Below are 18,502 nucleotides of genomic sequence, written 5' to 3' on the forward strand. Positions count from 1 at the left end.
GACGAGGGGATTTTCACAATAACTTCATTACAGTGTTAATGTAACCCTACATTAATAAACTTTAAACTTAAAAACTTTAGTGGAGATGGAAAACATCACAATCTTTAAAAAGCACTTGGGTGAGCACTTGAAATGCCAGAACATTGATTATCATAGATTTAGTGTAGTTTTGTCTGTGCGGACTCGATGGGCTGAAGGGTGCCTTCTGTACTGTATGACTTTATGGCTGGGATTTTCCAGCCGCGGTCACCCCAAAACCGGAAACTCCCGCTCGAGGTCAACGGACCTTTGCATGGTCCTCCCCCTTGCCCGCTATGATTCCTGTGGCGTGTGGGACGGGTAAAATCACCCCTCTGACTCTCTATGACACCCCTTAAAGGGGAAGCACATTATGGTTGCAGACAAAGCTGAGATTGGTGTAAAATGGCTGCAAGAGTTCCAGAGAGAACAGGCAGACAGATTTTCTGATCCAGCTTTAGAGGTCCTGATGTAGTCAATGGATGAGAAACATGATCATATTCCCTCACAGGTCAGAAATCCCTCTTGGCAACACTTTGGTGCCAGTGTGAAGAGGCCACTGAAGAAGCCAATTCTGAAAGATGACCAATGGCCTCACCAGAGTTGTAAAGGAAAGAATCCTTCTTGTCACTTCAACTACTCTCTCTTCATACCTGCACCTCCTGTAAGCTAACTACGCACAATGCTCTCTTCTCCCTCTTCCTTTTACTTTCCTACTATTACCAAGAACCCCATTTCACTCGCTGCCCACACATGTGCACTGTAGGAATGGAAACATGCACGATGAATGAATCATAGCAGTGATCATAGAATCATAGAATCCCTACAGTGCAGAAGAAGGCCATCCAGCCCACCGTGTCTGCACTAACTCTCTGAAAGAGCATCTGAACCCCTTGCCCTATCTTTGTAACCCTGTGCATATATCATAGCAATCCACCTAACCTGCACATCTTTGGACTATGGGAAGAAACCAGAGCACCTGGAAGAAACCCATGCAGACACAGGGAGAATGTGCAAACTCCACACAGGCAGTCAGGATCGAATCTGGGTCTCTGGCGCTGTAAGGCAGCAGTGCTGACCATTGTGCCACTGTGCTACCCAAACAAACATGATAAGCGGTAACTCTGTGGAAATGTTAGGCAGGGTATCTCCACAGTTGAGCCTCTTTTTATCCCACCCTACTTGTTCTGTGGAATCCTGGATACAAACTTATTGCCCCAGCTACAAGCTGTAATTGTTTTTAGCAGCAATCTCCTTCTCTTGCTCTCCCATCACAATGAAAGGCAATCCTTTTTTTTCAGTTCAGGCTCTGAAAGTATTGGGACCTCTATGACCCTTGAGGAAGACCCTTCCTGGAGATGCAGCCTCACTCAAACTGATCATCGCTAGCACCAGCGCTGAGATTGACACCAGATGCACTTTAGAAAGTAAATTAGAGAGGTCTCCATATAATGACTGTGAGGTGTAATGGAGAGAATGCATGTATTTAAAGTTTTTAAAAAAGTTTAATTATTAGTGTCACAGGTAGGCTAACATTAACACTGCAGCAAAGCTACTGTGAAAATCCCCTAGTCCAGTGCCTGTTTGGGTACACTGAGGGAGAATTTAGCATGGCCAATGCACTTAACCAGCACGTCTTTCAGACTGTGGGAGGAAACCGGAGCACCCCGAGGAAACCCATGCAGACTTGGGGAGAATGTGCAGACTCCGCAGAGATAGTCACCCAAGCCGGGAATCGAACCCGGGTCCCTGAGGCTGTGAGGCGGCAGTGCTAACCACTGCGCCATTGTTCTGCCCACTACCCTCCAAGACAGTGCATTCCAGACTCCCACCCCCGCTGGGTGAAAATATTTTTCCAAAAATCCACTGTAAATTTCCTACCCCTCACCTTAAAATTATGCCCCTTCATTACTGACCCTTCAATGAAGGTGAAAAGCTGCTTCCTATCCACCCTGTCCATACTCACTGTACATCTCAATCAGGTGCCCTCTCAGCATTCTCTGCTCTAAAGAAAACATCCTGAGCCTATCCAACTTCTTTTATAGCTCAAAAATGCTCCATCCCAGGTAACAACCTGGTGAATCTCCTCTGCACCCTATCCAGTGCAATCATATCCTTCCTACAGTGAGGTGACCCGAACTGCACACAGTACTCCAGCTGAGGCCTAACTAAAGTTTTGTACAGCTCCTGCTCTTCTAATACACATCTTTTTAGCCTGTCTTGATGCTCTCTCCACTCATGTTGTTTTGTTTCTTAAAGACTTGATTAGTTGTAAGTATTCGCATTCCAACCATTATTCATGTAAATTGAGTTTGTGTCTTTATATGCTCTGTTTGTGAACAGAATTCCCACTCACCTGAAGAAGGGGCTTGCAGCTCCGAAAGCTTGTGTGGCTTTTGCTACCAAATAAACCTGTTGGACTTTAACCTGGTGTTGTTAAACTTCTTACTGTGTTTACCCCAGTCCAACGCCGGCATCTCCACATCATGACTTCTAATCCATGCCATGACTGATAACGGGTAAGTATCCCATATGCCTTTTTAACTACCCTATTAATCTGTCCTGCTGTCTTCAGGGATCTATGGACAAGCACTCCCAGGTACTGACTGTCTATAAGTACCATCAAAGAAGGATAATTTCCCACCTATGCCACGGTGAACAGAAGAGTAAGTAGTATGGGCAGTTCTGGCTCCATGCTGGACCAATGGCAATTAGATCCTAGCATACTTGACATGTGAGGTGGGATTTTCCTATCCCACCAGCCACTGGAATCATAGCAGACAGGACACAGACCATGCGAAGGTCCGTTTACCTAGGGAAGCATTTTCCAGGCTTGGGGTGAGCATGGCTGGAAGATCCTGTCCGTGGTCTCTCAGTGCCTGATTTCAACGTAATTGGATTTCTGGATCGAAATATGTTGGCAGCACTCTCAATGCTAATGTGAAAATGCTCATTGTCACGAAACAGAAACAATAATCACTGGATCAGATTCCTGCTTCTTGCGGTTCGAAAACTGGAATCGCAATGCTTCCTCCTCAATGCTCGTGCTGACCTCATGTATCCATACAATGGAGAAGAGCAAAGTCACCAAGAAACTTGCTGCTTGACACCAACAAAATGCATGAAAGGGCCTCAAACTTTATCTGTCTAAGTTTAGAATAATAAATATTTATGTTTAACTCTCAGCTGTTGTATAATCAAAGAACAAAGAGAACAAAGTAAAGTACAGCACAGGAACAGACCCTTTGGCCCTCCAAGCCTGCGCCGATCATGATGCCTGCCTAAATTAAAACCATATGCACTTACGGAGTCCGTATCCTTCCATTCCTATTCTATTCATGTATTCATCTAGTTGCCCCTTAAATGCTGTGATTGTACCTGCTCCCACCTTTCCCCCTGGGCAGCGCATTCCAAACATTCACCACCCTCTGTGTAAAAAGCTTGCCTCGCACATCTCCTCTAAACTTTGCCCCATGCACCTTAAACCTATGTCCCCTCGTACTTGACCTTTCTACCCTAGGAAAGAGGATCTGACTATCCACTCTGTCCATGCCACTCATAATCTTGTAAACTTCTATCAGGTCACCTCTCAACCTCCGTCGTTCCAGTGAGAACAAACCGAGTTTATTCAACCTCTCCTCATAGCTAATACCCTCCAGACCAGGCAACATCCTGGTAAACCTCTTCTGTACCCTCTCCAGGGCAGCCACATCCTTCTGGTAGTGTGGCAACCAGAATTGTACACAATATTCTAAATGAGGCCTAACTAAGGTTCTGTACAGCTGCAGCATGACCTGCCAATTTTTATACTCAATGCCCCGACCGATGTAGGCAAGCATGCTGTATGCCTTCTTGACTACCTTATCCACCTGTGTTGCCACTTTCAGTGATTGGTGGACCTGTACGCCCAGATCTCTCTGCCTGTCAATACTCCTAAGGGTTCTACTATTTACTGTATAATTCCTACATGCATTGGACCTTCCAAAATGCATTACCTAACTTGTCCGGATTAAACTCCATCTGTCATTTCCCTGCCCAGGTCTCCAACTGGTCTATATCTTGCTGTATCCTCTGACAATCCTCTTCACTATCTGCACCTCCACCAATTTTTGTGTCATCTGCGAACTTACTAATCAGACCAGCTACATTTTCCTCCAAATCATTTATATATACTATGAAAGGTCCCAGAACTAACCCCTGTGGAACACCACTAGTCATAGCCTTCGATTTAGAAAAGCAACCCTCTACTGCTGCCCTCTGTCTTCTATGGCCAAACCAGTTCTGTATCGAACTTGCCAGCTCTCCTCTGATCCTGTGTGACTTCACCTTTCGGACCAGTCTACCACAAGGTATCTTGTCAAAGACTTTACTGAAGTCCATGTATACAACATCCACTGCCTTTCCCTCATCTATCATCTTCGTCACTTCCTCGAAAAACTCGATCAAGTTATTGAGGCTAGACCTCCCCTTCACAAAACCATGCTGCCTATCACTAACAAGTCCATTTATTTCCAAATGTGAGTTACTTCTGTGCCTAAGAATGTTTTCCAATAATTTCCCTACCTCTGACGTAAGGCTCACTGGCCAATAATTTCCTGGATTATCCCTGCTATCCTTCTTAAACAATGGAACAACATTGGCTATCTTCCAGTCCTCTGGAACCTCACCTTAGCCAAACAGGATACAAAGATTTCTGTCAAGGCCCCAGCAATTTCTGTCCTTGCCTCCCTCAGTATTCTGGGTTAGGCCTTGGGACTTATCGACTTTAATGTTTTTTAAGACGCCCAATACCTCCTCCTTTTTGATATCGACATGACCCAGAATATCTACACACCCTACCCTAGGCTCCTCATCCATCAAGTCCCTCTCTTTGGTGAATACTGAGGCAAAGTATTCGTTTAGTATCTTGCCCATTTCCTCTGGTTCCATGCACAGATTCCTCCCACTATCCTTCAGTGGACCAACCCTTCCCCTGGCTACCCTCTTGCTCTTTACATACATATAAAATGCGGTAGGATTTTCCTTAATCCTATTTGCCAAAACCTTTTCATGAATCATGTCACTGTTCTGTATTCACGACAAATATTTCCACTAAATGTTGGGATGTATTCAGGAAAGGCAAAAGTTGCAATGAGCACTTTGTTTCGTATCAAAGATACTGATGATTTAAAAATGATAATATTTTATTAAGCGAGCCTAATTAATTTTTGGACATGGATGTTAATAGATCCGAAGAAATAATTTTGCAACAAGGTAAGTTTGTTATAAATGTTGGAAAGCACGCAATATTGTTGTAAGTAAAGTAGAAATGAACAGGTGAAAGTGCAACACTTCAGGGAATTCTGCAATTAACAAATAGATGTATATTCAGTGATCAATCCTCCGGGTTACCAATGCAAGTTGCAATAAAAACACACAGCAGGTCAGTCAGTATCCGTGGTGAGAAAAGTCACGTTAATGTTCTAGGGGTGGATTATTCTTATGCAATGAAACATAAGTGGGTGGCACGGTGGCATGATGGTTACAGCACTAGGGACCCAGGTTTGATTCCCGGCTTGGGTCACTGTCTGTGCGGAGTCTGCACGTTCTCCCCGTGTCTGCGTGGGTTCCTTCCAGGTGATCCGGTTTCCTCCCACAGTCCAAAGATGTGCGGGTTAGGTGGATTGGCCATGCTAAGTTGCCCCTTAGTGTCAGGGGGACTAACTAGGATAAATGTATGGGGTTATGGGGATAGGGCGCGGGTGGGATTATGGTCAGTGCAGACTCGATGGGCTGAATGGCCTCCTTCTGCACTGTAGAATCCTATGATTCTATGATTCTAAGTGGACAGACATATTTATTCAATCAGTAAAACAGTGAAATAAAACACCTAAGAACAGACAAACAGGAGGAATCCTAACTGGAATTGAGTAGCAGACCATCTCTGTCATGTCACACATGGAAGAAACCAATGATGTTTTCTGCTTTTTCCACTATTGGCGACAGGAACGGAAAATCTCATGAGAAATCCAAATCGCTTTTCACGCCGACATAAACGTGTGAAGCAATTGTCCCCTCCCCTCACCAGTGACGTAGCGCGTTTTCCAATGTTCAATGTCGGGAATATCATTTCCAATCATTAGCATATCATCAACAGGCTTCTGTGCCTGAATCATCCACCCTCCCATAAGAAGCCCATTCATTGTGGTGTGAAGGCAGACAAGCGTGAAACCTTACTGGTCTCCCAAGGTGAACACCTGGCGACCAGATCTCCCAGAGAAGCTAAGGTGAGGGCATCACTCGGGGGGGGGCGAGAGTCATACCCAAGCATTGCCTCCTGGTACTGTGGGGGCAATGCCTGGGCTGTGCTGGGGAAGTGCATGGTAGGGGGGGGTAGGGTTTCTGGTGAACCATTGTGTGCTGGGAGAAGGTGCCCAACGTGCATGATAAAGTGCAGTTATGGGATTGCCCAGTTTGTAGCTGGGACAATACGTTTGCATCCAGGATTCCACAGAAGGTATGGAACAAAGAACAACAAAGAACATCACAGCACAGGAACAGACCCGTCAGCCCACCAAGTCTGCGCCGATCACGTTGTCCTATCTCAACCAACCACCTGTATCCCTCTATTCCCCGCCTGTTCATGTGTCTATCCAGATAAGTCTTAAATGTCGCTAATGTGTCTGCCTCAACCACCTCATCTAGCAGTGCATTCCAGGCCCCCACCACCCTCTGTAAAAACCTTTCCCCGCACATCTCTACTGAACCTTTCCCTCCTTACCTTGAACTTGTTCCCCCTTGTTATGTGGCAACCAGTTGAGGTGACAAGGACTTGTTTGCAACCAAGGTCCTATAAAGTCATTTGACACAAAGGCACAATGGTGAGGTGTACAGTCGACAAATCAGATCCAAAGGTACAGTAGAGATGTGTGGGGAAAGTTTTTTACCAGAGGGTGGTGGGGGCCTGGAATGCACTGCCAAGTGAGGTGGTTGAGGCAGACACATTAGTGACATTTAAGACTTATCTGGATAGACACGTGAACAGGGGGGGAATAGAGGAATACAGGTGGTTGGTTGAGATAGGACAACATGCAGTCCAATTGCATTTAGGACAAGATCTCAAATGCAATCACAGGAAACATTCAAGAATGACAAACCCACAGATCACTGTAAGCAATTGAAGAGACCTTCAGACAAGGTTGCCATTACATTAACTGGGTATAGCAGCAGACCACCTTTATCTATCAGAAACTTTTAAATGCATCTCTTTTATATACCCCTGTGATGCTAACTAAACATGAACATATGTTGTAAATAGTTATACTTCTTTGGAAAGGAAAATCTCTTTAAAAAGAAAGGAGGATGTTGGAATATGCCTTTAATGGATTGCAGCATGACATCACTGGAAAGGAAGTGTGTCAGGTAATCCAGTTTTAGTTACACTTTTGCTTTTAGCAAAGCACACACACACAGCTCTGCACCTCTGATGTCTTCAAGATTCATACCTCTGTATAATATTCCCATGTGCCTAAATCTCAATAAATGAGCCCAGAACGTGTTTGCACAATTCTTTGTGAGTGATTGGTGCCTTTACATCATTGTGAAAACACAACACCTATCGCTTAAACAATGTGATTTCTGCTTTGGCCAGGAAAATATCCAGCTCTTGTTTGAAGGAGTTCAGCAAATTGGGTTAATAGTTAGCATCCTCTTCCATAAGCCTAGTATTTTCAGGGAAAGGAACCATTTCCTAATGGCTAACCTAGTTCTGACCTCTAGGGTGGCATGGTGGCACAGTGGTTAGCACTGCTGCCTAATAGCATCAGGCACCCAGGTTCCATCCGGCCTTGGGTCGCTGTCTGTGGGGAGTCTGCATGTACTCCCCGTGTCTGTGTGGGTTTTCTCCGGGTGTTCTGGTTTCCTCTCAGAGTCTGAAAGATGTGCTGGTTGGGTGCGTTGGCCATGCTAAATTCTGCCTCAGTGTACCTGAACAGACGCCGGAGTGTGACGACTAGGGAATTTTCACAGTATCTTCATTGCAGTGTTAATGTAAGCCTATTTGTGACACTAATAAAGAATAATAATAAAAATAAAGCTTGAGTCTTGAATGTTTGAGCTCATCTTAACAACTAAGGTCCTTTAAAATGGGGATTCATTTAGTCTAAGCATTATGGAATTAAAGGTTTATTAACCCACACAGAGGATCACAGCATATCATGGAAACTCATGCAGAAAAGAATAATCAGGTTGTGTGACAAGTTGTTTATTTTTCAAAAAAATGCTTTCCTGTTACATTTTATACATATATATATTCTTTTTTGAACAAGGTGTGAAATAAAACAAATTATTGCCATTCTAGTTGGAAGCACTATCTGTGTTTGAATAATGTTTGGTTCGAGTGATGCTCCGGGCTCCTTGTTACAACACTTATTCATACTACAAACAATTGACAGTCACATATATGTTATATAAAACTGGTTAATTAATTTTGGATATGTGTGTAACTCATCCAGTTGATACTCATATATTTCACAATGGCATTGTGGAAAACTGTCTTAATGGATTGCAATTTTAAATTGTTCTTCAGTGTTACCTGAAAGTAACTTTGAAGCTAATATAGCTGTTTCTTAAAATATATTTCACATATGTACAAGCTCACCTTAACATTTCTGTTATCTTAAGGGAAAAAATATAATTGTTCTTCTGATTCCTCATTTTTGGATCTTATTGTTTCTCTTTTGAATAAAAAATGTTGCTACCTTCTTTTCATTTTGTCATTATTTATCTTAGGCATCATCTGGCTACAGTACACCATGATAGTTGGCTGGTTTGCAGAGTTGGTGAGGTATCATGTGCACTGTAGCCAACTACACAAAATCCCAGGGGGGGAATTTTCTATCTGTCTATCAGAATTTACGCTTCCACAGACAACTTCACCAAGACAGTAAGATTTTTTCTCTCTACTTTAAACATGCTCCACCTTTGTACATTCCAAACAATAGTATTTGCCTTAAATGAATTAACTCCTTTGAAATATCTCTTATTTCCGATGGTAAATTATAACATTGCCAGAAGACAAGGCGATCGAGCTTTGAATTTATTTGCTTAGTAAAGCATATCATACTTTGTGTAAGTTGTTCATTACGATTATTATAAAAAGATCAGAAATACACATAGTTGCTGCAGTAATAGATTTTTTTGATGAATTGGGATTCGTTTTTGTTTAGCTTGAGTGGAATAATGCAGAAAACTACAGTAACATTTAACAGGTCATTACAAATGGCATAATATCTTTGCAAGGACATCTTCTATAAAGCACAATAAAAAACGTTCAGCAAAACAAAATTTTACAACAATCGCAGCAGGCATTTATTTTCCATGTTACATGTAAGCAAAAATGATTCTGATGTAAAAGATCAAGTCCAAACAGCACGTTTTTCATATGTATATATACATATATATAAAACATAAAGGTTCATAAATCAGTTCCTTTTGAAATTAAGATACAAAGCTGCTTCAACAAACTTGTATAAAGAAATAATGCACAGTCAACTCAGTTTTTGATAACTGTAAAATAATACAACATGGGCAAACCTGAGTAATTGTCTGTTTGACTGTCGACTGCAAATTTAGATGACAATCCAGGCAGCATCTGATTATATACTACTGCATGTGGAATGATTCATCCAACATAATCCCCTGAAACTTCTGAGATATGTTTCCAAACAACGCTTCCAATAATAAATAATGATTTAAATGGTCCACTTCTCACAGAAAACAATTATAGATTTTCATAGTCACATACAACTGATTGGCTGAGTTGTTTGGAACGGAGGTTAAATACTTGCTTGACACAACTTCATTAGATAATTGTGTCTTGGTAAATTGCAAAGTCGGCATGTTTGAAGTTTAAATACCATGTTAGCCATGGGGTCACAGATATAAAAAAAGTCATGGCAGGACAATTATGTTATGTAACAAAAAGAAAAAAATCTTCTTATTTGTCCATGTCAATGATGAAACACCTGAATGAAATGTATCGTGAAAAACTGGATTTTACTTCGCATGTTTTCTGGGCTTGAAATGGGCCCAGAATCCCCCAATTTTATTGACAGTCACACAGGAGGTTTGCGATGGTTGCCATATTGGTTAGGGGCCCCTTCATTTTTTTGGGGCTGAAAACAAATGTCATATTTGACGGCACGGTGGCACAATGGTTAGCACTGCTGCCTCACAGCACCAGGGACCTGGGTTCAATTCCAGCCTTGAATCACTGTCTGTGTGGAGTTTGGAAGTTCTCTCCAATGACTGCGTGGGTTTCCTCCGGGTGCTCCATTTTCCCCTTACACTCCAAAGATGAGTGGGTTAGGTTGGTTGGCCATGCTAAATTGCCCCTTAGTGTCAGAGGGATTAGTGGGGTAAATATGTGGGGTTACGGGGATAGGGCTCGGGTGGGATTGTTGTCAGTGCAGGCTCAATGGGTGGCACGGTGGCACAGTGGTTAGCACTGCTGCCTCACAGCACCAGGGACCCAGGTTCAATTCCTGGCTTGGGTCAGTGTCTGTGTGGAGTCTGCACGTTCTCCCCGTGAGTTTCCTCCGGGTGCTCCTGCTTCTTCCACAGTCCAAAAGACGTGCTGGTTAAGCGCATTGGCCATGCTAAATTCTCCCTCCGTGTACCCGAACAGGTGCCGGAGTGTGGCAACTGGGGGATTTTCACAGTAACTTCATTGCAATATTAATGTAAGCCTACTTGTGACACTAATAAATAAACTTAAATGGCCTCCTGTGCTGTAGGGATTCTATGATTTACTGTTTGTGCAAATATAGGGCCTAAGACAATTGTCAGACCTCTTTTCTAAATTGGGGTGAGCCTGACTGGAGCAGATGAACTGGAGACAGTTCTTACATGTCTTGAAGTGGCCAAGTGGTCAAAGGGACTGTGGAGGTGCTGCCACAAAGCTAGGTACGTACCTGAATGTAAAGCTGGAGGATCCCGAGTGAGTTTCTCTGGTCCTGTTGTGCATCTGTTTCAGTGCAGTGAGCCTCTTTGCCACTGTGTTCACACACGAACTTGGATATGAACCAATTTGTACCCCAATGTATCAAAAAGTTTTAGCAAGTAGGTAATGGTGCATTGCAATGAGCCGTACCAGTCAAAGGACTGGGTGACTATTTACAGCATGTGACTTTTAACACTTACCTGAACCATCAGTGAGGATTCATTCATACAGTATTGGTGATGCTTATTATTATAACATGATAAGCAGAAGTTTGTATGATTTCAATGATCAATCAGCTTATTGACTATGAAAATTTGTAATTAATGAACCCCTCAGTTTATACAGTGGATCCACAACATTGAGTCTTGACTCAAATCATTTTCATATTGAACTTCCTTGCACCCCCTTGCCCACCACTGACTGTTGGGCCATCCACCTTCCGAAATGAGTATTCAACTGAGAAATTGTTTTTGTGGTGTCCCCTTCCTCTGCTCCACACAAAAAGAAGCAGAAAACAGAACAGCACCACCCCTAGAAAGGTGATACATCCCATTGCTGTGGACACCAGGATGGTTTTCACATCAAGCGTGAACTTTAGGAACACCTGGGTGTCGTTGAACACGGTATCGTTGAACTCTGTTAAGTATGCTGTCCTGTTTGCATATAAGGCTCCATCTGAAGGGTGACCCTTTACGGTCAACACTGCAAAAGATGTGTCATTTCCTCCAGCGTTGCTAGCTATGCAGATGTGGGTTCCGCTGTCATGGACTTGCACGAATCGGATCTCCAAAGTGCCCCCAGGCAGGATAGTTATTCTGCCGTTACTTTTAGTTGTGATCATCCTCCTTTGAGGAGAGACCCACATGATGACCGGAGCTGGCTCACCATCAGCCCGGCAAGTGAAATAGACAGTCTGTCCTTCGCCGGCCGTCACCCGCTGCGGTTTCCTGTCCCGGATTTTGGGTTTCTGGCAGGTGAAATAGTTATGGAGGGCCGAGTCCTCAAAGTCTTTCAGCTCGCTGCCCTGGATGTCTGCGGGGGTGGCGCAGGCTGGCTGGTTGTCATCGAAACTGAGCGTCGTTCTCCTCTGCAACAGCCAGAGAAGGCGGCAGTCGCAGGACAGAGGGTTGTTATCCAAGCGCAGGACTGCCAGGTTGCTCACGGATTGCAACGTATTTTCTTCCAGCGTAACCAGGAAATTGTTGGAAATGTTTAACACTTTTAACTGCCTCAGTCCAAGGAAGGCATGCGGCTCTATCGTGGCTAGCATGGTGCTAACCATGTACAACTGCTGAAGTCGGATTAGATCACGAAATGAGCCAGATTCAATGGTGGTGATGGGATTATAGGACAGATTCAGCATTCTGAGATAGACCAAATTTCTGAAGGCTCCAGACGGTACGGAAGAAAGGTTTGTGCTAGTTATGGAAAGATATGTGAGGTTCAGGCCGTACAGTGTCATTGGGGCGATGGTCTCAAGGAGTGGCCAGTAGTCAATCTCCAGCTCCTTCAAGTTATACAGCTTACGAAAGTTCTGCTCCTCCAGAAAGCTGATGCCGAGATATCGCAGTCGAAGTGTGATCAGGTTTTGGAGGTAGGAGAGGGACTCTGCAGAAATCGAGGTCAGGTTGCATTTCTCGATGGTGAGCTGCTCGAGGCCTAGTAAGCCGCTGAAAGCCCGCTGGGAGATGTAAACAAGGTCGTTATCGCCAACTTCTAAGTGTTTCAAATTCCTCAGATCCTGGAACATATAATCGAGTAGGATCACGATTTTGTTTTCACTAAGATCCAGACGGGTTAAGTTGGTAAGCCTGGTGAACACGCCGGTTGGCACCAGTTTCAGCTGGTTACTGCGCAGCTGCAAGGTTCGCAGGTTGAACAAATTGCTGAAAGCTCCAGGTTCGACGTTCGTGATTACGTTCTCGCTGAGGTCGATTTCTTCCAAAAGGGGAAAAGTTGCCAGATCCCCCGAACTGATGCATCTCAGTCTATTTTTGCTCAGGTCGAGTATTTTTGTTTCGATGGGAATGCCTTCTGGAATCGCTGTCAGACGCTTCCTGTGGCACACCACTGATTTAATTTGAGCAGCGCATTCACATCGAGCAGGGCAGCTGATTGTTGATCTTGTAATTAAAACCATCAGGGTCAGACCCAGCAACGGCTGCCAGCATGATGACATTGTGTAAAACATGATGTTACAGATGCAGTCTATCATTCTCCCATGCACCTGCATTAGAAAACACACAGATATTAGAAAGATTCACACTGCATCTTAAACTTAGCTTGGTTACCATGGGCGAACCACTAAAGTTAATTTAGTACATACATGTTACATCTTACCCATTCAAGTTACGAGCTTCTTTCAATTGAAAGTTTTATCATATATCCAGAATGTGGGCCCCTTGCAGTCAGAAACAGAAGAATTCATGATGGGGAACAAAGAAATGGCCGACAAACTAAATTTGTACTTCGCTTCTGCCTTCACAAAGGAAGACATGAATAATGTACCGGAAGTTCTACCAAATGGATGTGGGTGGGATTGTAATTGGTGCAGGCTCAATAGGCCAAATGGCCTCCTGCACTGTAGGGAATCTATGGTTCTATGATCTATTTGCTATATTGTGGCTGATATTATCCTCCCAGGAGTATCATAGAAACAGAATCATAGAATCCCCTACAGTGCAGAGAAGTACACTTGGCCCAACAAGTCTGCAGCAACTCGCTGACAGAGTATCTTACGCAGACCCTCTCCCCTGCCCTATCCCCATAACCCGACATATTTCCCAAGGCTAATCCATCTAACCTACACATCTTCGGACACTAATTGGCAATTTAGCATGGCTAATTCACCTAACCTATACATCTTCGGACACTAATTGGCAATTTAGCACAGCCAATTCACCTAACCTACATATCTTCAGACACTAATTGGCAATTTAGCATGGCTAATTCACCTAACCTACACATCTTCGGACACTAATTGGCAATTTAGCATGGCCAATTCACCTAACCTACACATCTTTGGAGTGTGAGAGGAAACCAAAGCACCTGGAGACACGGGGAGAATGTGCAAACTCCACACAGACAGCGACCCAAGCCGGGAATCAAACTTGGGTCCCTGGAGCTATGAGGCAGCAGTGTTAACCACTGTGCCACCGTGTAGGGCAGAACTTTGGCCCAGCACAGTTTCCAGAGTCAGGGCTGCTAAGATTCGTATGGTGGGATGCTGGACATTGCCTAATTTTGTAATCCCAGCAGTTCTGCAGCAGAATGAGTACTGCAGAAACATAAAAACTTGACTGAGTGGTTAAAAACACAGGCAGGCCCTGAGAAAGGAGCAGTCAGCAATCTTAAGACTACATAAAAATATAAGTGGGAAGTGGCATGAGGCAGAAACGAACCTTGAGGGGATAGTTTTAAGCTGTAAAGTATATGCTTAACATTATACCCACCTTTCAGCTCTTTCAATGGCAGGGCCTGGATTGTTGGTCCCAGGTTGAGAGCATAGAGTCAGGACATTTCTTGGCTCTGCAAACCTGACTTGGGTCAAAATTTTCATTCTGGGGTGGGGGGGTTCCAGGTTCCTTCAAGTCGGGCTGGGCAACCCCAGAAGGAGTGTGGAGGATGCTGGATGTGGAGGCAGGCTGTGCAGAAGGCCTGCCTCAGTGCACCGGCACTAGAAAGATCTGAGAAACACAAAACAGCCCTCCAACCCTCACCCCTTACGGCCCCACACTCTCCCCATGCCTTCTCCATGTCAACTCATACCCCCCACCCCCACCCCCACACATCCTCATTGACCCTCACCCCTCCATGCCAATATACATCCCCTCATCAGCCCATTGCCCTTTACAGCCCCCATGTCAATTTTGTGGCAACTCATGCCAACTGATGTCCCCCACACACCACCCTTTGCCCTTACACCTACCATGCCATCTCATCCAGACTTCAGGACCTATGTTGATTAAATAAATTATAGTTCAGAGTGTCTATTGCAGACTTTATTTTTTAAAAACACTCTTATTCATCAAAACTCATTTACATAACTTCAACGACATTATTCCTTGTAACAACAAGTATTTTATTCACTGGCATAATCCTTTATGAAATTAAGCCCCGGAATTCATAGTCCAATTGTAAAGAGTCTCTAACCACTTGGAGCTGTCAATCAAATTTTGTAATGGCAGGCACCCGGCTGTGATGATGGATTATCATGGAATTGATGGATTATTGTGCATGCAGCAGTAACCCAGAAGTGGAAATCCTCAGGATTATGTCACGAGATAGAGTAAAAAAGCAAGCAAACATTTTGTTTTATCATTCCAGACTTTTTTTCCAAAGAGTTAAAGGTCAGCAGTTTTAAGTGCTTGACGGATTGACAGCTCCTTTTGACAGTTGATTTTCAAACTTTTGGAGTTGTTTTTGACAGATCCAATGAGTTTCACAATTCCGATCGTTGGAATTCTACTGCCCCGCCTGCCATGGAATCGGAGTGGGCGAGAGGCGGACAACGGAAATGTCTGTTGACCTCGGGCAGGAATTTCCGGTCTCACTTGAGCAAGGTTGTAAAATCCTGCCCAGTGAGTTTACCCACTCTTTACATACATTTCTGCCCACTTTTCACAATCCTAAAGGGAACCTGACCTCCCAGGACTATATCCAAAAGTCTACCTTAACTCCTCCAGAAATGTATCCTGGCTATCCGAATAAATCCATGAATTTCAAACCTATACCTCCTACTCCTACTGGTCAGATCTGCACACATCAGCTTCCAAACACTTCCCACACCAACATCACACGTAAGTAGAGCAGCTGCTGATTACTACAGGCAACTGCTTCCGCAAAATGCACACACACAAATCCTGACCCAAGACGATTCCCACCTTATTCAGCAATAACCTGCTCACTGAGGCTCAGTTTGGGTTCCGCCAGGGCCACTCAGCTCCAGACTTCATTCGAGCCATAGTAAAAGCATGGACAAAAGAGTTGAACTCCAGAGGTGAGGTGAATGTGACTGCCCTTGACATCAAGGCAGATTTGGACTGAGTATGGCACCAATGAGCCCTGGCAAAAATAGAGTCAATAGGAATTAGGGTGGAAACCCTCCACTTGTTGGAGTCATACTAATACAAAGGAAGATGGTTGTGGTGATTGGAGGTCAACCATCTCAGTTCCAGGGTGTCACTGCAGGAGTCCCTTAGGGTATGTCCTTGACTCAACCATCTTCAGCTGCTTCATCAATGATCTCCCTTCCATTATAAGGTCAGAAGTGGAGATGTTCAATGTTCAGCACCATTCCTCAGATACTGAAGCAGTTCATTTTCAAAATGCAGCAAGACCTGGACAATGTCCAGGCTTGGACTGACAAGTAACATTCGTACCACACAAATGCTAGGCAATGATCATCACCAACAAATGTGGATCTGACCATTGGCCCTTGAAATCCAAATGCATTACCATCGCTGAATCCCCCACTATCTGCATCCTTGAGGTTACCATTGACGAGAAACTTAGATACCACAGAATCCCTACAGTGTAGAAGAAGGCCCTTCAGCCCATCGAGTCTGCACTGACAACAATCCCACCTGGGCTCTATCCCCATAACCCCACATATTTACCCAGTTAATCCCTCTAACCTACGCATCCTGGGACACGAAGGGGCAATTTGGCATGGCCAATGCACCTAACCTGCACATCTTTGGACTGTGGGAGGAAACTGGAGCACCCAGAGGAAACCCACGCAGACATGGGAAGAACGTGTAAACTCCACACAGACAGTGACCCAAGCCAGGAATTGAAGCCAGGTACCTGGAGCTGTGAGGCAGCAGCACTAACTACTGTGTCACCATGCCGCCCCACTTAATTGGACTAGCCACATAAACACTGGGATTTTCTGGGCCCATTCGCTGTAGGTGTAAATGCTGGCACGGCTGGAAACTCTTGCGAGAGGGCTATAAAGGAATTTGCACTGGAATGAGATCCCCCCCAACCCCGCCGCAGTGTAATCAAGTTCATGCCCAGCGTGGGGGTGAACCTGAATACCATCAATTAAAATAGATTCAAATATGCCCAGACAGCATAACGCCTGACCTTCCAGATTATCTGTATGTTCCCCCCACCTGCGTGACATCATGCGGCAGGAATCATTACCGCCCTCCGACAGTTGAGATGACTATGCCAGGAGTGTGGAGGCTAGTGCAGCCCCTGGGTGGTCAGGAACAAGGCAGGACAGTGCCCTGACACTGCCAGGTTTGCACTGCCAGGGGGTGGGCCCTGGAGGTGCGGCCAGGGGGTGGTGCCTGGGGGCAGGGTGACGAATGGTATGGGGAGACTGCCAGCGAACATTGATGGTGGGTGTTGTGGCAGGGGGATGGGTGGGTGGGGGGCGGGGGGGGAGAAAATGCCGGTGATCATTGATGGGGGGGTCCTGTTGTTAGTTGGGGTGGGGTTTGGGGGGGGTGGGCGGGGTGCTGTAGATGCGGGGGGTTGGTGGGTGAATGGGCCCGTCTGTTAAAATTGAGATTGAGGTGCTCTGATCTCTGTAGGCCCCGTCCCTTAGGAATGATGGTGCCCCCGCTCCCCCACCACCCCCCCCCCCGCCCCGCCTGCTTTCTTTTGATAAAGTATCAGAAGATCTGGAGAGAAAACCAGTTTTCACTCAGAATCTGACACTGCCATTTTTTGGGGGAAAATTATGCCCGCTGTCTCTACAAGAGCAGGTCAAAGGCTAGAAAACCTGTGATGATAAACTCACCTCTTGACTCCCCAAAGCCTGTCCACCATCTACAAGGCACAAGTCAGGAGTGTGATGGAATATTCTCCAACTGATTGGATGAGTGCAGCTCCAACAATACTCAAGAAGCTTGACACCATCCAGGACAGAGTAGCCCCACTTCATTGGTACCCCTTCCACAAACATTCACTCCCTCCACCACCGACAAATGTGACAACCGTGTGAACCATCTACAAGATGCACTGCAGGAATTCACTGAGGCTCCTTAGGCAGCATCTTCCAAACCCATGACCACCACTACCACCTCGTAGGACAAGGGGCAGCTGATACCTGGGAACACCACCACCTGGCGGTTCCCTTCCAAGTCACTCATCATCCTGACTTGGAAATATATCACCATTCCTTCATTATCACTGGGTCAAAATCCTGGAACATCCTCCTTAACAGCACTGTGAGTGTACCTACACCACATAGACATCAGTGTTAGAATGTAACCAGTGACAACTTTGTATTGGATGTAATGTGACCAATGGGAACAAGATGTAAGGGTCAGCTGACCCAGTAGAACATGGAACCAATTACAGAGGGGATGTAATAGTCAGCTGACCAGCTGATTCACTATAAATAAGTAACTATGTAGAATTGTGGAGAGCTTGCAATGGCCTAGGCTGAGGTCCCGAGTTTGGAGTAATGATGTTTCGTTATTAAACCCTTTCTTTGATTCATAAGTTGGAGTAAGTTTTGTTGTATTTTCATTAGCTGCATTTTGA

At 44.8% G+C, this 18,502-nt stretch overlaps 1 protein-coding gene across 1 annotated transcript; it reads right to left on the reverse strand.

The window, feature by feature from the left end:
* Positions 1-11,369: 11,369 nt before the first annotated feature.
* LOC144479745 (leucine-rich repeat and immunoglobulin-like domain-containing nogo receptor-interacting protein 2) lies at positions 11,370-13,232 on the reverse strand. Its single transcript, XM_078198778.1, has one exon. The coding sequence runs from the start codon at positions 13,230-13,232 to the stop codon at positions 11,370-11,372; it is 1,863 nt and encodes a 620-aa protein (XP_078054904.1).
* Positions 13,233-18,502: the final 5,270 nt, after the last annotated feature.

Source organism: Mustelus asterias, chromosome 26, assembly GCF_964213995.1.
Source record: "Mustelus asterias chromosome 26, sMusAst1.hap1.1, whole genome shotgun sequence".
Taxonomy (NCBI): Eukaryota; Metazoa; Chordata; class Chondrichthyes; order Carcharhiniformes; family Triakidae; genus Mustelus; species Mustelus asterias.

Coding starts and splice junctions, on each gene's coding strand:
- LOC144479745 (XM_078198778.1), bottom strand. CDS start 13,232: ATGCAGGTGCATGGGAGAATGATAGACTGCATCTGTAACATCATGTTT.